At 34.6% G+C, this 24,684-nt stretch overlaps 2 protein-coding genes across 9 annotated transcripts in view; both read left to right on the top strand.

Moving 5' to 3' along the window:
• col6a2 (collagen, type VI, alpha 2) overlaps nt 1–4,930 on the top strand; it is a 39,630-nt gene extending 34,700 nt beyond the window's left edge. For 3 of the 4 annotated variants that reach the window (XM_087273942.1, XM_087273943.1, XM_087273941.1), the window contains exon 28: nt 1,617–3,381. In XM_087273942.1, coding sequence (XP_087130068.1) covers nt 1,617–2,218 — 602 coding nt within the window. In that variant the 3' untranslated portion in view covers nt 2,219–3,381. Of the gene's footprint in view, nt 1–1,616 lie in introns of all 4 variants that reach the window. The other variant, XM_087273944.1, reaches the window with a different exon arrangement.
• Nucleotides 4,931–6,764: 1,834 nt separating this feature from the next.
• Nucleotides 6,765–24,684, top strand: part of phka2 (phosphorylase kinase, alpha 2 (liver)) — a 42,759-nt gene continuing 24,839 nt past the window's right edge. For all 5 annotated transcript variants that reach the window (XR_015502779.1, XR_015502780.1, XR_015502781.1 and 2 more), the window contains exons 1-13: nt 6,765–7,163; nt 12,311–12,469; nt 14,848–14,895; nt 15,498–15,666; nt 16,859–16,941; nt 17,024–17,104; nt 17,186–17,284; nt 19,334–19,480; nt 22,061–22,114; nt 22,237–22,359; nt 22,561–22,656; nt 22,879–22,986; nt 23,120–23,198. Coding sequence is in view for 2 of the 5 variants with exons in the window: in XM_087273939.1 (XP_087130065.1) it covers nt 7,086–7,163; nt 12,311–12,469; nt 14,848–14,895; nt 15,498–15,666; nt 16,859–16,941; nt 17,024–17,104; nt 17,186–17,284; nt 19,334–19,480; nt 22,061–22,114; nt 22,237–22,359; nt 22,561–22,656; nt 22,879–22,986; nt 23,120–23,198 (1,324 nt within the window). In the remaining 3 variants the exon portion in view is untranslated. The remainder of the gene's footprint in view (nt 7,164–12,310; nt 12,470–14,847; nt 14,896–15,497; nt 15,667–16,858; nt 16,942–17,023; nt 17,105–17,185; nt 17,285–19,333; nt 19,481–22,060; nt 22,115–22,236; nt 22,360–22,560; nt 22,657–22,878; nt 22,987–23,119; nt 23,199–24,684) is intronic.

Below are 24,684 nucleotides of genomic sequence, written 5' to 3'. Positions count from 1 at the left end.
GAAATACACAATCAAACAGAGAATTGTTTTGGCTACTGCCAAAAGATGTGCTGATCATTTTTAGCATGGTATTTAGAGCTGAAAATTCCCAGACAGATTGTTAATACATATTATTATAAAACATATTGTAACAAAGCATAATATGACCCCTGTCCTGTTGATTTTAAATACATTTCCTAACTTGCCCTAAAAGTGAATCTGCATTTAGGCAACAGAAAGCTTTAGAATCCCTAAGTGTTTTTAATAGTTATTTATGTACTACATTGCCTGTTCAGTCGTTCATTTGTAGGCTGCTTATATACAGTAGATGTTGATTGCTATTGACGTTGCATATATTGCATGTTTGATGATTATCTCAGTGGTTCTATTTCAGTGAAAAAGTTCATATCAATGTGAATTAGCCATGGTATTGAGTATCAGTGGGTGAAAGATAACAGATGACATATGGACTTCATAAAGCAGGGATATCCACACTCGGTCTTGGAGGGCCGGTGTCCTGGAGAGTTTAGCTCCAACCCTAATCAAACACACCTGAAGCAGCTAATCAAGCTCTTATTAGGTGTACTAGAAAACTTCCAGGCAGGTGTGTTAAAGCAAGTTGGAGCTAAGATCAGCAGGACACCGGCTCTCCAGGACCGACTTTGGACACCCCTGTCATAAAGGATTCAGAAGGAATATACTTTTTTCAGTAAACTATCATGGGAGATTTGGTTCTGTAATGACGAAGTATGTATATTTAGGAGCAAGTGTTATATATATATATATGACAGGTATATTAGGAATGTGCAATGGAACAAAATGCCAAACTGTTGGACTGCAAGAAACGCTTGAAAACATTTTTGAAATATTTACAAAAATATTAATATAACTTGAAATAAATATCTTCAGCAGTGAAATGCTTGTTAAGTTTATTTATCTAATTTTGACACATTATTTATTTTATTTTTTTTATTTAAACACATATAACATTTTACAAAACAATATACGTGCCAGGGGGTAAGGTAAGTATGAACAAGATACAAATGTACATATACATTTGTATAAACAAATGTAATATGTTGCGGCTGGAAGGTCATCCGCTGCATAAAAACGTGCTGGATAAGTTGGTGGTTCATTCCGCTGTGGCGACCCTGGATTAATAAAGGGTCTAAGCCATCAAGAAAATGAATAAATAAATGAATGAAATGTAAAATGTAATATACATATGTAATAGTTAAATAAATACGTTATAGAGTTCACAAATGTTTAACGTGTGTAGGGCTTTCTTGTTTAAAGAGACTCCGATACTAGTAATATACAAGCATAGTTTAGTCACCAATACCCTTAAATTACGTTTCTTATTAGTAAAGTTACATTTACGAATGTAAAATTTAGTTTAAAATGTAAGTAAATAAATTCAATTGTGATAGACAGTAAAGCCAAAAAGTACATTTTCCCATAACAATTAAAGGTTTACAACAATAAAATTTGTTATTAATAAATTTTGTTGCTCACTCCATTTTTGACACATTTATAAAGTTTGGCTGTTTAAAAAAATCTATTTGAGTCTTGAATTAGTAACTAAATCCAAAGCATGTCAACCAACACAATTATTGCTGTATTTCTCTATTCTACAGAGCCAGCCGTGGCCAACTGCATCCAGCGGCCTGTTGATCTGGTCTTCATGCTGGACGGCTCAGAGCGTATGGGCCAGGAGAATTTCCGCTATGCACGTGAATTCGTGGAGAATGTGGCCAACCGTCTCACACTAGCTCGGGGAGATGATGATGAACGCAATGCAAGGGTGGCTCTCCTGCAATATGGAGATGAAAACCAACATCAGTTGGCCTTCAAACTAACAAATAACTTCACCGTCATCGCTGATGGCCTGGCCAACATGAGGTACCTAGATTCAACCTCCAATGTTGGAAGTGGCATCATCTACGCCGTCGACAATATCGTCACAAGCAGAGGCACTCGATTGGCTAGACGAAACGCAGAGCTGTCGTTTGTCTTCATTACCGATGGGGTCACCAGTAACAAAAACCTGGAAGAGGGGATTAGTGCCATGCGCAGAGCCGAGGGCGTTCCCACTGTCATTGCCATGAGCAATGATGTTGACAAGGAAATCCTTGCAAAGATTTCCCTGGGAGACCAGACGGCCGTTTTCAGGGGCGAAGATTTTGCCCGTCTGAACAAAGCCAGCTTTTTTGAGCGATTCGTTCGGTGGATCTGCTGAGATGTTGGGTGGGTTTTTTAGTAAACAGGGGGATTGGTGTGTCCCCACATAGAAATCTGATATAAGGCAATATATGCTATTTACATCCATGATATTCAAGTTCATATTTGGATTTCACATATATGAACAACCCAGGCTCATTATTGATACGGACCCCTATATATGTCGCGAAATACATCCCAGGAGCTACGTTATTTTGCAGTTTATGTTTTTGCAAATGCACCAGAGGCTGCTGTATATCTCAAATTTACCCCGCGGGTGCCATTCGTGCCTGCTGTTCTCACCAAAATCCACCAGAGGCTGCTGTCGACTGACTGACTGACCGATTGACCGACCGATACCCCCAACCACCCCCTTCTCGAAACCCAACCAATAGTGTTTTCAAAGCCCAGATTGACCTAACCAAATTGACCTAACCCTCTTAGCTAAACTCAAGTGTTTTCAAATGCAATCCAGAAAAAGAAAAGCCCCCTGATTTTTACCACACTTTGGGATTTTACCACATTCTCACCCTGTTATTTACTTGTTTATTTTATTTTTTGCCTTTTGTTTTTTTGTTTTACCTGCTTTCTGGATCTGTACTTCACCGGACTCATGAACCCCATTGTCGCAGTCAACTCCTCTCTGCTTCACAAGTCCGCCGACATACAAGGCGAGCCTCTGGGCAAACTGGTAACAGCAGAAAAGCTGTCCTTATGGAAGTAAGCGGTCAGCTGGTAGTGAGAAAACAAACAGAAGTCATCGGCGCCGTCATACCGCCCCATAGCTTTCATTTTAAAGATGAAATGCAGCTATATGTAGCTCTGGCTACATAATGCGCGCACTCCAGAAATGTATACGGGGGAATGTTTTCAGTTTGAACCTAAGTTGTATAGAAAATATGTCATACATACAACATATATTTCCAAATATTGCAAATCATTGGATATACAAATATGTACATATGTATTCAAATATATTAGCTACACATATTGGCAATGTATGACAACACACACACATCAAATATAAATACAATTTAGTTTAAATTTTGTAGTTTGTATACATTTTTTGCAATAACCCGTGACCAAAGTCTTATTTTAATAAATTTAACTGATTCATAAAACAGTTTTATTTAAATGCACCAGAAACTTTTAGTTATATTAAAAAATAGATAAAAATATTCATTTTCAAGGGAGGTATACTTAGCATTTATGCTGAGCATTGTAAATAAATATTTGAACATATATGTACATTTTCCAAAAAATGTACATATAAAAAAATTATATATATATATATATATATATATATATATATATATATATATATATATATATATATATTACAGTTGAAGTCAGAATTATTAGCCACCTGATATATAAGACCCCCTGTTACATTTTTTCCCTCAATTTCTGTTTAACGGAGAAGCTTTTTTTAATACAATTTTGAATATACAATATTCTAAATATAATAGTTTTTTATAACTCATTTCTAATAACTGATTTATTTTATTGTTTGACTAGATATTTTTCAAGACACTTCTAAACAACTTAAAGTGACATTTAAAGGCTCAACTAAATTATTTAGGTAAACTAGGCAGGCTAGGGTAAGTAGAAAATTTATAGTATAACGAAGGTTTGTTCTGTAGACAGTTAAAAATAAAATAGCTTAAAGGGGCTAATAATTTTGACCTTAATGTTTTTTAAAAAATTAAAAACTGCTTTTATTCTAGACAATATATATATATATATATATATATATATATATATATATATATATATATATATATATATATATATATATATATATATATATATATATATATATATAAAATGGCCGTTTTTGCAATACTCCGAAATATACGTTGGATAGATGACATGCAAAATCTAAATATGAACTTAGAATTACAAACATGACAGATTTCTTTGTATCAGATTTCTGAATGGGTCAAAGAGTTCAACAAAATGATTAGATGCATTTATATTCAGTAAATATGCACTTCATGGTAACTGAGGTTAAATTGTTGTTGTGCAGAGATAATGACTTACATATTTTTATAGCTGAAAACCTTAAAAGATTGCCGTTTTTTGATTAGCTTTAACTTGAGGATGCACCAATGGCAATGGGGGGTTTGGGCACAGGAAGATACTGCAGTAAACCAAAAGATCCAATTAGTAGTAACACTCCAAAGAATATGTACTGAATGTGTATGTTGACAATGTTGCAATTGTAGTTCTTTTTTTATTTCTGTATTTTTAATGCTGAAAGGCCTCTAAGCTGAATTGTTTGTTTGATATATTCCTCTACACAAGGTGCTAAACCAGAGTAAGACTGGAGTTCAGGATGCACATTTGTAAAAGTGCACTAATTCAGGTGTATAAACAGCCATTTCAAAGATTACACTTGCCACGTTCACATTTATACAGCAAGAATGTGCAATTTCAATTGGCATTGACTTAAAAAGGGCCTGGATAGCTGAATGAATTAAATCTTCACTACTTTCCACAGCATGTGCACTCTTAATCCAACACAAGCAGATTCAGAATAAACATTAGCTAAAGTACAACATCGAAAGATCATTTTAAGACTATTGTTAGGAGCACGATCACTCACTTAATTCCAGAGCCAAAGGGAACATTTATATATTTGACATGCTGTTGGACACTTGAAGGATTATTTCCAAAGTTGCTGTCAAATTGAAATTTTAGAACAATAAATCAAGCTGTGGTAACAAAACTGGGGTGTCTGTGATGTTTATTCAAACAAAAAGGAAATTGTTAAAATTGTTTAAGATTTGAATAAGAATTGAATTCGAGTCTAAAGTGATTTCAAACATTTTTATGTATTATTTGCACAGCGTTATATATTTGTTTTTTTTTTTGTTTTTACTGAACAAATAACAAAGGAAACGGGCTGAGACACAATCATCTCTAAATACAAATAGATTTTTGGGGGGACTTTAAACTGGTCCATAAGTTAAAGTAGATATAATTCAATAAAGGGATAGTTCACCCAGAAATGAACATTTTCTGTTAATTTACACACAACTTCCAAGAGGCAGATCATTTTTTCTTCTTCAGCTGAATATTAAATAAGATTTTAAAATGAAACAGCAGTGATACAGATAATAAAATGTAGAAATAAAAAGATATAAATACATATTTTAACCTGTATAAATTGCCTTATGTATGCATATATATTGTTTTTAAAACCAAGTTTCTACTTTTATTTTGGGGTAAATTATCCCATTAAGGTCGATCTTGTCATGGATTTACTGAAAGCCGAGGAAAATGTGAACTATGCCCCTCAGAAAAATTATGATTTTAATCTTATTTATGTGTTTGCGTTATTGATTAGCCTATTGTTGTTTGCGGTTTCAGTTTTACTGCAAATATCACGGTTAAATACTAAAAACATGGTGTATTTGTGGTTATCATGGCTTAATTACAACTGTAATTGATTATTATTATTATCAATATTTTTTATTTGTAGTAGAATCCATGGTTAATGTTCGTAAAGGAATTTGACGGACAAAGGACTATTACGGTTAAACTATGGTAAATGTACAAAAAACACAGTTAATTTGTGGTTATCATGGTTTAATTAGAACAATAATCGATTATTAATTATTACTATTATTTATTTGTAGTAAAAAAAATGGTTAATGTTTGTGCAGGAATTTACGAACAAAGGACTATCACGGTTAAACTATGGTAAGTGTACTAAAAGCACGGTGTATTTGCGGTTATCATGGTTCAATTACAACAATAATCGATTATCATTATTATTATCCATGGTTAATGTTTGTGAAGACATTTACGAACATTACGAACAAAGAACTATCACGGTTAAACTATAGTAAATGTACCAAAAACACAGTTAATTTGTGGTTATCATGGTTTAATTACAACAGTAATCGATTGTTATTATTGTATTAATATTATTTTACTTGTAGTAAAACCCATGGTTAATGTTCGTAAAGGAATTTCGAACATTTACGAACAAAGGACTATCACGGTTAAACTATGATAAATTTACTAAAACACGGCTGATTTGTGGTTATCATGATTTAATTACCACAATAATCGATTAATATTATTATTTTCATTTGCAATAAAACGCATGGTTTATGTTTATAAATTTTAAACTATAGTATTATAAAAGTATGTACTCCATTAATAACGTTTATATATTATATTTATGCAGGGCTTAACAAGACAGAAACTCAAGTTTGACTTTCAATGTCAATGTACACAAAGTACTGTACGTTCTTTCACTCGTCGTGAGCCAATCAGAGTCGAGCTTCAACATCAAAACAATTCGCGTTTGGTCCAGAACGCATACCGTAGACAGCCTCCAATGACAAACAGAGAACATTATCGGACTTGAGCCATTTAAACACCAAAACAAGACTTTTTGTCACCATTTATGGTATCGCTTGGAACGAAGAATATATGTGGAGTATCCAAAAAGCTATTTAGATGACTTAAGAGAATAAACAATCCGCGGGATGGTGCCGGAAGGATTACTGAAATTCCGGGTTTTCCTGTCACTCAAGCCATCTGACGTCATCATGTGGGCGGGCTTCCGTTTGCTGTCATCGGAATTCATTATGGATGTGCAATATTTAATGAACGTACAGAGCTTTAAAACGGGTCCTTAAAATGCCAGACCGTGTATTGAATTGTGTGAGGTGCACCTGTATATTTTAATCGTTTTAATGTATTGCGGAGTAATAATTAGCTCAGCGGACATGACTTGGCTAACGTTACTCATGAAGCGGTAGCAGAAGATCTGGTTGCATGTTTTCCTCCTCCTGCAGTCGACTAGGAAGCTGAAGGGTTTCTCTTTCATATAATCGCAAATTCCTTGTCAAGACCATAAACAGAGCATGAGGAGCCGCAGTAATTCAGGAGTGAGGCTGGACGGATTTGCCAGACTTGTCCATGAAACAATATTATGCCACCAGGTTTGTCTATTCTATTCTATTCTATTCTATTCTATTCTATTCTATTCTATTCTATTCTATTCTATTCTAGCCTATAGTGTGTTGTTTGCTATTATTATATTCTGTTCTGTACTGTATATATTGCAATTGTGTTTTGCACAGTTCTGTGTAATATACAGTGCTCAGCATTACTGAGTACACCCCATTTTGAAAATGAATATGTTTATCCATTTCTCAGTTAATATAGGCATGCATTTTAGTGCATTTAAACAAAACAGATTTATTAAACAGATATTTATTAAAATAATATTTTAGTCACCAAACATATTTAGAAATTGAAAGAAAATACAATTAAATTCTAGCAAAATATTGCAAAAGAAAAATCACAAGCTTCAAAGTTTCAACTAAATTTTAAAAATTATTTGCCTCTTGATTTTTCCTCTTTTTTAAAATTTGTATTTAGTATTTTTTTATAACATATAAGTTTTTGGACTGTTATCAGAAGGTTTTTTTATTAGATAAGCTCCAGATTTGGCTTCAGTACTGACTAACCTAATGTATATGCACAAATGTAATATTGTATAGCTTCCTATTAAAAAATATGAACTTAAAAGATATTTGTGAGGGGTGAACTTATTTATGCTGAACACTGTACAGTTGAGGTCAGAATTATTAGCCCCCCTGTTTTTCCCCCCAATTTCTGTTTATTGGAGATTTTTTTCAACAAAATTTTAAACATAATAGTTTTAAAAACTTATCTCTAATAACTGATTTATTTTATTTTTGCCATAATGGCAGTAATTAATATTTGATAATATTACAAATATTATTAGACATACTGTGAAAATTTCCTTGCTTTATTAAACATCATTTGTGAAATATTTAAAAAAGGAAAAAAAAATTCAAAGGAGGCTAATAATTCTGATTTCAACTATATAAATATGGCAATAAATAACAAATTATTAGTAATGAATAGGGTTATAATTAACAAAATTCTCTCCATACTTCCAGAGTTGATTGATTACATTATGTTGTTTTACAAGCTGTTTAATCACGCAAGTGAGGCATTATTTACTTAAATTTGCACCAGTTTTAATTAATTTATTCATTTTTTTTGTCTTTGAGTCAAAGTATTTTGCAAAGGGTTTTTAGGTATCAGGTGTCAACAGTGAAAAGAACAAAACAATTCACATTTTTCTTTTGGTAGAAATGTTATTTATATTATGTTAAAAATATAATTAACCAAATGTTATGTAAAAAAATATAATCAAACAAATTATAGATATGAATACATGCCTCTTAAAATCCTCAGATTGTAGATATGAATAAAACAGTTTGGTGTGTGTGTGAGAGTAGCTCATTTGGAGATTATTGGCTCAGTGCAGGTGAAAAAATGAGGCCTTTAAAAATGTGTTTTATAATTGAAATCTATGGAAACTAATTGATAAAGTGAGACAAAAGAAACACAAAGTGTATTTTGCATATTATTATTTTTCCGTTAGACTGAAGAAGAAGAATAAAAGAAAAAATGCTCTATTAAAGCCAAAAATCTCAAAAGTGACAGGTGCATGGAAAACTGTTTTTGCTTAAATTCTTGTCTTAATATATTCTGACTATATTCTATTCTGAATGTGAATTATTAAAAGACATTTATTGTAGAAATCAAAGTGCAGCTCATACAGTAGGCCTGTAGTGTCTTGTGTTTAGGAGCCTGGTGTACTATTGACATTTCTTGACATTGAGTCAAAGTGTTTGCAGAGGGATTTTAGGTATCAGGTGTCAACAGAATGAAAAAAAAACAATTCACGTTTTTCATTTAGCATAAAACAATGTTGTATATAATGTTGAACACATCGCTGCTAACATCCTCAGATTGCAGATATGAATAAACTGGTGTGTGTGAGAGCAGCTCACTTGGAGATTATTGGCTCAGCGCAGGAGACAAACTAAATGGGAAAAGGTCTTTAAAAATGTGTTTTATAATTGAAATCTACAGAAACAAATTGATAAAGTAAGACAAAAGAAACACTTAAAGTGTATTAAGCATGTTATTAATTTTCCGTTAGACTGAAGAAGAAAAGAAAATGAAAAAATGCTCAATGAAAAGCTAAAATGCCCCAAATCCCATAACTGGCAGGTGCATGAAGAAAGTCTTAATATATTCTGATCATATTTGATAATACTTCGAGCAATCTATATCGTTTATTAAAATGTGAATTTTTAAAAAGACTTTTAATGTGGAAATTAAAGTGCAGCTCAAATATGAACATACTGTAGGCCAGTGTAGTTTCTTATGTTTGGGAGCCTTCTGTACCATTGAGGTCATTCTCACTGGAGGAATCTAAAAATAAATAAGGCTCGCCTTGAACAAAGGTCACCTTTAAATAACCCATGACTGGGAAAAATATTTGTATTATCAGTAACACTTCAAAATATTGCTCTGCTGGTAAATTTAAATATATTTATTATGACTTATGAACAGCCCTGCACAACATTTATTAATCATAGTTCAACATTTATTAATGCAATATTAAAATTCTAAGTTGTGTTTGTTATTATTAGTTAATGCACAGTTATTTAATAAGAACTATTAATAGACAACTGTATTTTTAATAACTAGCATTAACAAAGATAAATGAATATTGTAAAAAATGTATTGCTTATAAACATGAGCTAACATTACCATAATTTTAAAGTGTTACAGTATTATCTAGTACATGCAGATTCTTTAAAAGTAGAACTGAAGCACAACACAAGAAACTTAATAATAATAAGTGATCATTATTGTTATAAGTGTTTAATTGATTATTATTACATAACTTTACTTTCATAGCTACAGTGCTTAAAATACCAGCAAACTCTCACTGACTGATACTCATTAAATTGTTTAAAATAATTAGGTAACCATGCAGCAGTTTATTATATTTTTATTGATTAAATGAACTTCTTGTTGTCTAATGTGCATTGACCCTGTAAACAAATAAACTCAAGTAAAGTAAAATGAGTGGAAAAATAGGTAAAATGTCAAAAGATTTAAAATAACAATACATTTGTATTTAAAATTTACAATATATCCTTAAATACAGTAGAATCTTTTAATATGTTATCAGTGGGTAGTGCTGTCACCTCACAGCAACAAGGTTGCTGGTTTGAGCCCTGGCTGGGTCAGTTGGTGTTTCTGTGTAGTTTGCATGTTCTCACAATGGTCGTGTGTTTCCTCCGGGTGCTCCGGTTTCCCAATAGTCCAAACACATGCGCTATAGGTGAATTGGGTATGCTAAACTGTCCTTAGTGTATGTGTGTGAATGAGAGTGTGTGGGTTTTTCCCAGTACTGGGTTGCAGCTGGAAGGGCATTCCATAAATAAGGGACTAAACCGAAGGTAAATGGATGAATGAGTACAGCAGTTCATTAATTCATTCACTTTCTTGTCAGCTTAGTCCCTTTATTAATCCGGGGTTGCCACAGCGGATTGAACCGCCAACTTATCCAGCACATGTTTAACACAGCGGATGCCTTTCCAGCTGCAACCCATCTCTTAGAAACATCTATACACACTCATTTACACTCATACACTACGGACAATTTAGCCTACCCAATTCACCTGTACCGCATGTCTTGGACTGTGGGGGAAACCGGAGCACCTGGAGGAAACCCACGCCAATGCTGGGAGAACATGCAAACTCCACACAGAAATGCCAACTGACTGATTAATTATACGTCTTGTATTATTGGCAAAGTACACTGAAAACCTTAATAAGTTGACTGAACGAAAATGAATGAACTCAAATTAATTGAGTAATGGAGTCTCCCAAAACTTGTATTTTTAAGTTTATTTAACTTGCCGGTTTGGTTATACTTAAATTGTTCAGTTCAGTGTGTGTCTGTGTGTGTTTATAAACTATGAAAAAAATGTTTAAAAGAAAAATAAGCAGCCATTTATTCCCATAATGGTGATTAATTATACATGAAGCTTTGTTTTCTGATTACAGAAAAGACCTTGCACTAAAAGGTTGCACATATAAAAAATTTACAGTCGTCGAAGCAATAGCCTAATGGTTAGCGCGTCGACATATGGTGCAGTAGCACGTCAGGGCGTCCCGAGATCGAATCCCTGCTCGAGTACAATGCCCTACCCTACCCCTCCTCTCTCTTCAACTTTGCTTCCTGTCTAAATACTGTCCTTTCTAATAAGGGCAAAAAGGCCAAAAAGAAATCTTTAAACAAAAAAATATATATAATTTTACAGTTAAGACTACATTAAAAACGACCTTTTTCTTCAAAGGATTAATTGTGATTTTGAGCTCACTATACTTGAAAACTTCATAAACTTGAAAAGTTTATGCATTTTCATTGTATACAAGTTAAATTAACTCATATTTTTAGGTGACAGGACCAAAATGCTAAATCTTAAGTTCATGTTCAGTACACTTCACTTGATTGTTTAAGTAAAGACAACATTAGGGTGTACAATGTAGAAAGATTTAAAATAGCGATGAATTTGTATTTTATATTTACAAGATATCCCTAAATAGAATCTTTTAATGTTATCAAATTATTCTTTATCTGAAGATGACAAACTTTGTGTATTGATGAAATTAAATATTTGTATAACCCCTTATACTGAATGGGCGTTTTCAATCAGTGTCTCCTGTAAAAATCATGGTAAGTAAATAAATAGAACATCCTATTTTACATTGATTTGTATTATATTGCTGCTCCTTATTGTGTTTGGCCTTTGAATAAAGGCTTTATGATTTACCACAACAATTCAGTTTGAGTTTGTATTTCATTAAATGGTGTATACAATATAATACGATACGATACGATATGGCACTTTATTGCCAGAGAGGACTGAATTTTTTCTTGTGTAACAGTATCTGTGCAAACGGTGATCAACAATACATACTCTTCAAACAAAAAACACTTCAGTAAAACATTCACTAAACTTCAGTCATAAGCGAGACATAAGTGTAATCCACTTAAAAAGGCACTACATTCAGCAAGAAATTCAAAATAACTATTAAATATTTACAGTGCATCAGTTTTCATTATAGCTGTTCATTCAACTCTATGGTTGCTTGATGGACAAAAGAGTGTTTTAGCTTTACCCTGGTGAATATTTGAATTGTATCATTAATAAAGGTGTGTTTGATGTTCTCCATGTAGAATCCAGTGACGGGTCTCCTGCCGGCCAGCGAGCAGCAGAAGGATGCCTGGGTCAGGGATAACGTTTACAGCATTTTGGCAGTGTGGGGGCTTGGGATGGCTTACCGCAAGAATGCAGACCGTGATGAGGATAAAGCCAAAGCCTATGAGCTTGAACAGGTGACAGAAACTTCAGAACGTCAACATCTGCTGTGTCATTGTTCAGGAGTTATTGTACTACAGTATTGTATACACTGCTGTTGCTCGATGATTGCTTATACAGTATACTGCGTAAACAGTATACTGATTGCAATATATACAGTTTATATATGATGCATGGAAAATATGTTTTTTTATTCTCACCAAGATTGCTTCGACACTGCCTGGTAAATGGTTGGAAATGTTAATATTTTTCTATTTAATTATTCAATTCAATTTATCTTTATTTCTGTAGCGCTTTTACAATGTAGATTGTGTCAAAGCAGCTTAACATACAGTAGAGGACTCTTCTGCTCACCAAGTGTATATGATGAAAAGTATAATAAAAACAGTAATATTTGTGAAAATAAATGTGTAAATATAGTGTAGATATGTTTTTAAAAATGTATATTTCTGTAACGAAAGCTGAATTTCAGGACATTTTCAGCTTATGATTGAAATAGTTATTCTATTCTGAAAATACTTTCATTAATTAGGACACATTAAATTAATCAAAAGTGAAATTAAAGGCTTTTTTAAAGTTGCAATCGTTTTTATGTAATATAAATGGTGTTATTTTGAACTTTGCATTCATCAAATGATCCTATTTTTTTATTTTAGAAATATGTGTTTTGATATAAAACTACTGTTGATATAATAATACATGAATGTACACTACCTGACAAAAGTCTGACAATCCCAGTTGTCAGAGCAACAAATAATAACTTGACTTCAAGTTGATCATTTGGAAAAGTAGCATAAGGTTGATTTTTTCTGATGAATCATCTGTTGAACTGCACCCCGATCGTCACAAATTCTGCAGAAGACCTATTTGAATCCACATGTAACCAAGATTCTTTACAGAAATCAGTCATGTTTGGTGAAGGAAAAATCATGGTTTAGGGTTGCATTCTGTATGGGGGCGAGCAAGAGATCTGCAGAGTGGATGTCAACATCAACAGCCTGAGGTATCAAGACATTTGTGCTGCCCATTACATTACAAACCACAGGAGAGGGCAAACTCTTTAACGCTCCTTTTCATACTTCAGCCTCCACATCAAAGTTCCTGAAAGCAAAGAAGGTCAAGGTGCTCCAGGATTGACCAGCCTAGTCACCAGGCATATACAGTATTGAGCATGTCTGGTGTAAGATGGAGGAGGCATTGAAGATGAATCCAAAGAATCTTGATGAGCTCTGCAAGAAGGCTTTGTTTGCCGTTCCAGATGACTATTAATAAGTGATTTGAGACATTGCAGAGATGTATGGATGCAGTCCTCTAAGCTCACGGGAGTCATACACAACATTAATTCTTTTTCCACTGCACCATGACTTTATATTCTATACTGGACATTCATTCTGTTAGGTGACAAGACTTTCTGTCTTTGCTTAGACTTTTGTTTAAGCAAAGTCAGACCTTACTGTCCTAATTAAATAATTAAAAATCAAGACATGACAGGGTGTCCGCTTAAATTTCAAAATGAAAATGTTAGGCCTTAAAAAGTCTTAATTTCACTGAAATATGGTGTTGTAGGTCTTAAATCATTTTATGCAGGTCTTAGTTTTCCTATGTCCATGTAAAGCTACCCAATCAAACTCATTCAATCACTAACATTCCATCTCAATAAAAGTTTTACTAAAAGTTTATTTATTAACTCTTATTTATTAACTCTATTTCTGTTTTAACTAGGCCATTAGAAAAAAAATCCTTAGCGTTTAGGCTTGATTAACTCTAAAATTTCAATCATAATGGTTTTAGAAATGTCTTAAAAAGTCTTAAATTTGACTTCAAGAGTTCCCACTTAGATATGCTTGGCATTTATAGCAGGTTTGGCAAGCTGTCCCGGGAGAGAACCCTGAGCTCGGAGATATTTGAGCCCAGGGCTCCCGCCCGGTCTAGAAGCATATCAGGGGATCCGAGATCAGGTAGGTCTCGATCGCTCCCCCTTTAGAAGGAGAGAAAAAGGAGGAGATGGAAGGGGGGATTCTTACAAAAAGAAAAAGAGCAATAACGAGAAAGTGATCCATTTATATTAAGCTAGGATCATTCTGATTGGATTATTCCTGATTACGGATGAGTGGCCAGCAGTGCACAATCATATCACGTGCTCCTCTCGAAATTAGTTTGTAAAACTTCACTTGATGAAACCAGGAGAAACCCTGCATGATCACATTTCATTTTGGTAAAATAAGCGTAATCTAGAGGCTTCTGCCTTTCATGTAAGCCACTTCTGATAACAATTGATCAACTAGAAGTCAAGTTATTATTTGTTGTTCCTAAAACTTGGATAGGCGACAAGATTTGTGTCAGGTGGTGTATATATTGAACTGTTATTAATAACACTGTGTTTTTTTTTTTTTAGAGTGTGGTTAAGCTAATGCAAGGTCTGCTGCAGTGTATGATGAGACAGGTACAGCATTTAACGATTGCTCATTTGTTATTTTAAACACATACATCCAGGGCCGGTGCAGGCAGAACTGGCGCTCTAAGCAAAGGACGATCATGCTGCCCTCAACCAGAAAGTAAAAACGAAAGTGACCGGTTCACAAATTGAAGCCCTTGGGTGGATGGGAATGTTGGAGGTGGTGTCACAGATGAAAGTGTGGGGGGTGGGGGGTCTCGCAGACTGTGCGCGTAGGTCGCCTCTATGGACGCCCCGGCCCTGCGTTAATTTATTCCAATCTAATTCCAGTCTCATGGCAAAACAAAACTATTTCATGTTTCACAAGTGGCTAACAAATTAATTTTCAAAACTTAATTAATTAATTGAAGGAAAATGTGTGATTTTTAGATAAATGCAAGCATAAAGGCCCCAAACATATCATGAGCATATCGTAAATAGCATACAATCACATGAATTCATACAAATAAGCCACTAATTTACCACAATATGAAATAGATACAATTTGCCACAAGATTGGTTGATTCTTTATTGAACACAAGTCTGCACACACCTGAGCACACACACACACACTCTGTCTTGCTTGGCTAAACACGTCAATGTAACTGCAGGTGGAGAAGGTAGAGAAGTTCAAACACACACAGAGCACAAAGGACTGCCTGCATGCCAAATATCACACACCTACCTGTGCCACAGTGGTCGGAGATGACCAATGGGGGCACCTGCAGGTCGATGCCACCTCACTCTACCTGCTCACACTGGCCCAGATGACTGCCTCAGGTGAGAGCAACAGTCTGTAGTGGATAGTTCATCCGAAAATGAAAACTCAACCACTTACTTGAAACCCTGTATGATGTTTCAATTTTCGTGGGATGCAAAAGAAAATATTTTGAGAATTTTAAGTCAGTGGTCACCATGATTTGTGCCATTTTGTTTTAGGGGGAAGAGTTTTCCATTAAATATAATATTATTATTATTAATTCTTGGACTATGTTTAATCCGAATATTTGATGACGATTTTGGGGGAATTTTATCATGTGTTTAATTTAATTTAATTTAATTTAATTTAATTTAATTTAATTTAATTTAATTTAATTTAATTTAATTTAATTTAATTTAATTTAATTTAATTTAATTTAATTTAATTTAATTTAACTTAATTTTATTTTATTTAACTTATTTTTATTTCATTTTATTTTATTTTATTTTATTTTATTTTAGCTCATTATTTTATATTTCATTTTATTTTATCAGAAAATATTTTAGGTTTTATAATATGTTAATTTAATTTAATTTAATTTAATTTAATTTAATTTAATTTAATTTAATTTAATTTAATTTAATTTATTTTATTTTAATTTAATTTAATTTAATTTAATTTAATTTAATTTAATTTAATTTAATTTAATTTTATTTTATTTTGTTTTGTTTTATTTTATTTTAGTTACATTTTTTTATTTCATTTTATTTTATCAGAAAATATTTTAGGTTTTAAAATATATTAATTTATTTAATTTAACTTAATTTAATTTAATTTAATTTAATTTAATTATTATTTTTTAAATTTAATTTAATTTTATTTTATTTGTGTTATGTAACTTATCCATAAAAGTAAGATGATGTCAGATATTTTCTTTTTTATTTCAGTTTTTTATCGAATAAAACAAAAATAATTTTACTCAAATGCAAATATATACATTAAATCCAGAGAAATTGAGAATTTCCAAATGGAGTCTTATCGGCACAATGTGTTTAACAAACCCATTATACAGATTTCCTCATAATAAAATAGAGCAGGACATGAAAAACAGTTTGCAGAATCTGTGTAGGGCTGTACATAACTTATAGATACGACTCAAAATTGATTCTATTTGATTCCATTGTGTTCTTAATTTAAGCCTCTGTTGGCTTCATATATCTGCTTTCATATTTTTAGCATCCGTTTGTCATTGTCCCTGATATCAAACCACAGGTCTGCACATCATATCAAACTTAGACGAGGTGGCTTTCATCCAGAACCTGGTGTTCTACATCGAAGCAGCGTACAAAGTGGCTGTGAGTTCACATTGGTTCATCGAGTTCTTAGATACCATAGTTGTCCAACTGGCATCACAGGCCTGTTCACACTTTCTAACAGGATTATGGGATGTGGGAGCGAGGAGACAAGACCAATCAAGGCATTCCTGAACTGAATGGCAGCTCCGTCGGAATGGCAAAGGTACAGCAGGAGAGTCGTCAATACTTGTTAAGTCTGTCTGCTTCTTCAGATGCTGATTTGTGTTTTATCTTCGTGTTCTAGGCAGCTTTGGAGGCCATAGATGAGCTTGATTTGTTTGGAGCTCATGGAGGTCCAAAATCAGTGATTCACGTTCTCCCAGATGAAGTAGAACATTGTCAGGTACATAAATATATACACTACCTGACAAAAGTCTTGGCGCCTATTCAAGTTTTAGGAACAACAAATAATAACTTGACTTATAGTTGATCATTTGGTGTCAGAAGTGGCTTATATGAAAGGCAAAGCACTATAGATTACGCTTGCTTTACCAATATAAAATATGATCATGCCTTGATTTTTAATTATTTAATTAGGACAGTAAGGTCTGACTTTGCATAGACAAAAGTCTTGTCACTTAACAGAAATAATGTACAGTATAGAATGTAAAGTCATGAAGCAGTGGATAAAGGATGAATATTGTGTATGACTCCCTTGAGCTTGGAGGACTGCATCCATACATCTCTGCAATGACTCAGCTTATTAATAAAGTCATCTGGAACGGCAAAGAAAGTGTTCCTGCAGGACTCCCAGAGTTCATCAAGATCCTTTGGATTCATCTTCAATGCCTCCTTCATCTTACCCCAGACATGCTCAATAATCTTCATATTTGGTGACTGGGCTGGCCAATCATTTCCAGAAACTTTGATGTGGAGGCTGAAGTATAAGGAGCGCTATTCTGCTGAAGAATTTGCGTTCTCCTGTGGTTTGTAATGTGATGGACAGCACAATTGATACATCAGGCTGATGTTGACATCCACTCTGCAAATCTCTCCCACACCCCCATTCTGAATGTAACCCCAAACCATGACTTTTCCTTTACTAAACTTGACTGATTTATGTAAGGAATCTTGGGCCCATGCGGGTTCCAGCAGGTCTTCTGCAGTATTTGTGATGATTGGGATGCAGTTCACACTTTTCAAATGATCCACTAGAAGTCAAGTTATTATCTGTTGCTCCTAAAACTGGGATCGATGACAAGACTTTTGTCAGGTAGTGTACAGAAACGGGTTACACTTTGCTAAATAAGTCTGAGTAGATCAATATAAACCATTGGTAAGATGCATTTTTGTTTTCTTATGATCATAAGGGGACTAAGGCTGCAAAATATACCATCAAAATATCGTCATCGTGATAATAGTATATGCATTTTACTGTAAGTATCGCAGATGTATAATAAATTACATTTATTTTATGCATTGGTTGACCAAATATTTGACCAATTAAAAGGCACCTTACTATCTTAAAGGTCCCATAAAATTTAAATATTTTTTTGTTAGTTTTAGTATTGTTAATTAAGATATCTATAAGCTAGTGTGCTTCAAAACAGTGACAAAATTTGTGTTTATAAGATATAAAACTGATATAAATATGTAAAGCTTGTAGTTTGTGAGTTCCACCGAAATGGATGAGTGGTTTTATTCACGTCACCTCATAATTCAGTTTCCAATCAAATGCTCTCTATATCTGACATGCCCCGCCCCTTTCAAGATGCTTCTCATTTGCTCTTCATTTGATGCACTTGATCTCAACCACTCTCAACAAAACGCTATAGGCTGTTTTTTTAAAAAGGAGAGAAGTTACACTATGTCCCACCATTTCGGTTGATATTATGTCAAACATTGATTAAAAATGCATAATATAAAGCACTTAACAGGACCTTAAATCCCCACTTTCCTGTAGTTGCTGTTCTGCTATTGGCTGGAGTGGCCCAAAGGTGAATCCAGAGCTAAAAGTAAACACTAACGGTGCTTTTCCAATATATCCTCAAATCTGCGCTCAGTGGCCACTGCTTTGAGGCATGTAAAATGTACCTACATCGGCTGCTCTCAGCGCTTTCAATCCCATAATTCACTGCCTGGGCGTTTCATTTATGCTTTACTTTCATATAAATGAACTGAAACCGCTTACTATGCTGTGCTCCTAAGGAGGAAAATGATAACAGTCAATCAGACTCTGAGGTTTTCACACATTCACAGTTTTAAAGACTAAATGTTTGCCCCTTGACTGTTTTTTTTTTACTGTAAATTAAAATAACTTGGATCTGAAAGTATATATTTGAGCATTTGATTGTAATATCATTACATAAATAAATTGAAACACATAGATAATAAAAAATAGCATTTTCTGTACTATCAGGGTCAAACATCTTGCTTCTCTTTGTGCTTCTAGTCTATCTTGTGCTCCATGCTTCCTCGAGCCTCTACCTCTAAAGAGATTGATGCTGGTCTGCTCTCTGTCATCTCATTTCCTGCCTTTGCTGTGGAGGATGCGGATCTGGTCAACATCACCAAGGCTGAAATCATCACCAAGCTGCAGGTCTGTGACGTTACGAAAAAATCTATGGCTATCAATCAATCTCAAGTGCTGCAGTGGAGGTTGCTTCAGCATTTTTACTCAAGAATGAGTCTCAGTTTTAGGATCAGTTTATAATAAGCCTCGTTTTTTAGCAATGCTTTTTGGTGAGGGGTTCATGCCTTGGCAAGTATATCACATACTCTACAGGTCAAATGTTTGGGGTCAGTAGGATTTTTAAATGTTTTAAAATAAGTTTATCCTGCTCTACAAAGCGGCATTTATCAAAAATACAGTATAAATTGTAAAATTGTGAAATGTTATTGCACTTTAAAGTAACTTCAAAAGTAGTTTAGAATTTAATTAAATAATTTATTCCAATCATTTTAAAGATGCTTTATTACTCCAGTCTTCAAAGTCACACGATCCTTCAGAAATCACTCTAATATTTATTATTATTATTATTATTATTATTATTATTATTATTAATAGTAATAAAAGCAATAATGACTAGACTGAAAATCTCATTTAAAAATACACACAATAAGTAATAAATATTTAATAAAAAACTATTTAACAATTATGAACAGAATAATTATATTTAAAAAAAGAAAACATGAAAAAACAACAACCCCAATCTTTTGACCGGTAATGCATGTGGTAGAACACGTAAATATTCTTAAAGGTTTAAAAATTCTTTTCATTCATTCATTCATTCATTCATTCGTTTTCTTTTCGGCTTAGTCCCTTTATTAATCCGGGGTCGACACAGCAGAATGAACCGCCAACTTATCCAACACGTTTCATGCAGCGGATGCCCTTCCAGCTGCAACCCATCCCTGGGAAACATTCATACACACCCATTCACACTCATACACTACATACAATTTAGCCTACCCAATTCACTTGTACCACATGGACTGTGGGGGAAACCGGAGCACCCCGAGGAAACCCACACTAACGCAGGGAGAACATGCAAACTCCACACAGAAACGCCAACTGACCCAGCCGAGGCTCGAACCAGCGACCTTCTTGCGGTGAGGTGACAGCACTACCTACTGCGTCACTGCGTCACCTAAAAAAATCAAATAGAGTGCAATTTAGTATGTTTTAACTACGGTAAGGGAAAAACACAAATCACCATGCAATTCCAATTTTTTTGACTCATCATTAATGATGCAGACAAATATTGTATTATCCAAATAAAAGTATAGCTCACCCAAAAATGAAGATTTCCTCACCATTTGATCACACTCAGGGGTTATTATTCTGATATTCAGATGAATATGAAAGTCAATGGCTGATTATTCCCCAGCATTCTTCAAAATATCTTCCTTTGTATTCAATAGAAGAAAGAAAGTCAAATAGATTTGGAACAAGGAGAGGATCAGTAAATGAGATAGAATTTTCATTTTTGGAGTGAAATGTGCCCTGAAGACCAGCATGTTTTTTAAAGAGCTCCTAAATTGATTTTAGGATTGTAAAACAATGAGATGGGAGAAAGATTATTTCAATGTTGTTGCTTTTTCTAAGAAAAAAAATTTTATTCACTCACTAAACCTTTGTTCTCCTGCAGAAACTTTGATTTTGTTGACAACCTTTAAAGTAAAAAAAGTGTGAGTTGAGTTCTCTATAGTTGCAACATAGGCTCATTCTGATAACGTAGCCCTATATACATTTCTGGGGATTCTGAATTATGTAGCCAAAGCTGCATACTCTATGGTTGCATTTCGTCTTTAAGACGAACACCACAGGGCGGTATGACGCCGCCAATAGCTGCTGTTTGTTTTCACGTTACCAGCTGACCGCTTGCCTCCATATGGATGGCTTTCTTGCTGTTACCAGTTTGTCCAATGGCTCGCTGTATGTGTCAGCGGACTTGAGACCCAGAGAGGAGTTAACTGCGAGTCTGCGACAACAGGGTTCAAGTCCGGTGAAGAACTGTTCCAGAAAGCAGGTAAGACAAAAACAAAAGCCAAAATATGAGGATGAGAATGTGTTGAATCTAAAAAACAAGGTAAAAAATACGCGAGGGCTATTCTTTTTGGATTGCTTTTGAAAACACTATTGGTTGGGTTTAGGGAAGGGGGTGATCGGGTCAATCCGTGCTTTTGAAAACACGATCGGTTGGGTTTAGGGAAGGGGGTTGGAGGGGGGTTTGGTGGGTTGGACGGTCAGTCAGTCGACTGCGACCTCTGGTAGATTTACAGGAGAAGAACAGACACGAATGGCACTCAATATCAAAAAGCATACACAGCGGCCTCTGGTGGATTCACAAAAACTGCAAAACACTGTACCTCCTGGGATGTATTTTGCTATCACCAAAAATGTATATAGGGCTGCGTTTTCAGAATGAGCCTTTGTTGCATATTTCAATGTTTTTGTTTTGTTTTTTAATCAAAATGTTTGTGAGAAGTAAAAACACTTTTATGAAGGAAAAAAAAATTGCCGGAATACATGAGGTTTTTTAAATAAACACAATTATTTTGTGAGGAAGCATTAAAATATAATTTTCCCATCTCATGTCCTCTTAGCATCTCTGCAGTTCCCTTCTGTGGTTGCTAGTTTTATTGCAAGTTTAATCATCGATTTCAATTATTTTAGGGGCGTTATGGCTGTTGTCGATTTATCCGAGATGGATACAGGACTCCAAAAGAGGTAACCAGATATAACTTGAATTTACACACACACACACAAAGTAATAATAAATTAGCAATAATAAGTAATAATTATTTTGTGACCAGTTCTCTGTCTGCTTTTTCATTTCATGTTTATAACAGGACCCTACTCGACTTCACTATGACCCTGCCGAGCTGAAGCTCTTTGAGAACATTGAATGTGAATGGCCAGTGTTTTGGACTTATCTAATACTCGATGGCATCTTCAATGCAGATCATGAACAGGTATGAAAATAATCATCTGTATACTCTGAAAGCATCTGCAATACATCTGAGGGGAAAAATTATGGGATAGTTCCCCCAAAAATTGAAAATATGAGTGTAATAACTGTAGTAAATTTATGGGTGAACCATTGGGGTGAACTATCTTTTATCTCCAGATGGAGGCAGTGTAGCAATGATTGATGGCTGTGCTGTTCCTCATAGGTGGAGGAATACAGAGAGGCTCTGGATGGGGTTTTGATCAGGGGCAAACATGGTATCCGTCTGGTGCCTGAACTCTACGCTGTACCTGCTGACAAAGTGAGTTTAACTTTTTAAACTAGCACAGGAACTTCTTTTATATTTAATTACATGCAATGGTATTGTAATAGGTTCACAATAAAGTGAGCGAGATTGAATTAAAGTGCTGATTTGAGGGAACGACATGAAAAAAAGGACTGGATGTTTGGAGACTGATCAGTGACTGTGACATAAAGCATCCTGGTTAAATTTTGCCATGTTTTGCTCCTCTTTGTGGTTCAGGTTGAGGAGGAGTACAGGAACCCTCATTCGGTGGAGCGTGTGGCTTTTGGTCAGCTTCCACACATGTGGGGTCAGTCTCTGTATATTCTGGGCAGTCTCCTGACTGAGGTAATGAAGCATCATGTTTTTGTTGATTTAGTGCAAATGTGAATTGTCAAAGATTTCTTCTTCAGTCTTTTGCTTTGATGATTATGCAGTTTTTTATTGGACGCGTCATTGGACATTTTTTATTTTCATTCAGGGATTTCTGGCCCCTGGTGAGATTGATCCACTTAATAGGCGGTTTTCTAAAGAATTCAAGCCTGATGTTGTTGTGCAAGGTTTGTGTTTTATTATATTTGTATTAGATTTATATTATACACTCACCGGCCACTTTATTAGGTACACCTGTCCAACTGCTCGGTAATGTAAATTTCTAATCAGCCAATCACATGACAGCAACTCAGTGCATGTAGACATGGTCAAGACATTCTGCTGCAGTTTAAACCGAGCATCGGAATGGGGAAGAAAGATAATATAAGTGACTTTGAACGTGGTGTGGTTGTTGGTGCTAGACGAGCTGGTCTGAGTATTTCAGAAACTGCTCATCTACTGGAATTTTCACGCACAACAATCTGTAGGGCTTACAGAGATTGGTCCACAAAGTGAGAAAATATCTAGTGAGTGGCAGTTCAGTGGGCACAAATGCCTTGTTGATGCTAGAGGTCAGAGGAGAATGGCCTGACAGAAAGGCAACAGTACCTTAAATAACTACTCGCTACAATCGAGGTATGTAGAAGATCATCTCTGAATGCACAACATGTCGAACCTTGAGGCGGATGGACTACAGCAGCAGAAGACCACACCAGGTGCCAATCCTGTCACCTAAAAACAGGAAACTGAGGCTATAATTAACACAGGCTCACCAAAATTGGACAATAGAAGATAGGAAAAACGTTGCCTGGTCTGATGTGTCTCAATTTCTGCTGCGACATTCGGATGGTAATAACATGGATCCATCCTGCCTTGTATCAGTGGTTCAGACTGGTGGTGGTGGGTTATATTTTCTTGGCACACTTTGGGCCTATTAGTACCAATTGAGCATTGTGTCAACGCCACAGCCTACCTTTGTATTGTTGCTGACCATGTCCATCCTTTTATGACCACAGTGTACCCATCTTCTGATAGCTACTTCCAGCAGTATAACACACCATGTCATAAAGTGTGAATCATCTCAGTCTGGTTTCTTGAACATGACAATGAGTTCACTGTACTCAAATGGGCTCCACAGTCACCAGAGCTCAATCCAATATAGCACCTTTGGGATGTGCTGGAATGGGAGATTCGCATCTGCAGCAACTGCGTGATGCTATCATGTCAATATGGACCAAAATCTCTGAGGAATATTTCCAGTACCATGTTGAGTCTTTGCTACAAAGGATTAAGGCAGTTCTAAAGGCAAAAGCGGGTTCAACCTGGTACTAGTAAGGTGTACCTAATAAAGTGGCCAGTGAGTGTAAATCATTGCTTTAACTGTTGCTATTTTTTATTTGTTTGTAAAGCCCTCATACTGTACAGACACATGGCTTTTTGTAAAATATTTAAAACTATTTCATTATTTCATTTAATGTTTAATTTACTGCAGTTTTTGTTAGAGTTTTTACTCTGAAAATACTAGTAAATGTCTATTTAAATTTAATTATAAAAAAAATACTTGGAGGGGAAACAATATTGCAAATGTATGCAAATCTATCACAATGTAGAAACGACCCAGCTGGTTGCTTTGCTCTGAAGTCCATTTAAGGTTCATTACTTGAAACTCAATTT

Source organism: Danio rerio, chromosome 11, assembly GCF_052040795.2.
Source record: "Danio rerio strain M-AB ecotype USA chromosome 11, GRCz13ab, whole genome shotgun sequence".
NCBI lineage: Eukaryota > Metazoa > Chordata > Actinopteri > Cypriniformes > Danionidae > Danio > Danio rerio.
Note: the sequence above shows the minus strand (reverse complement) of the source record. Positions and strands in the feature narration are given on the sequence as shown.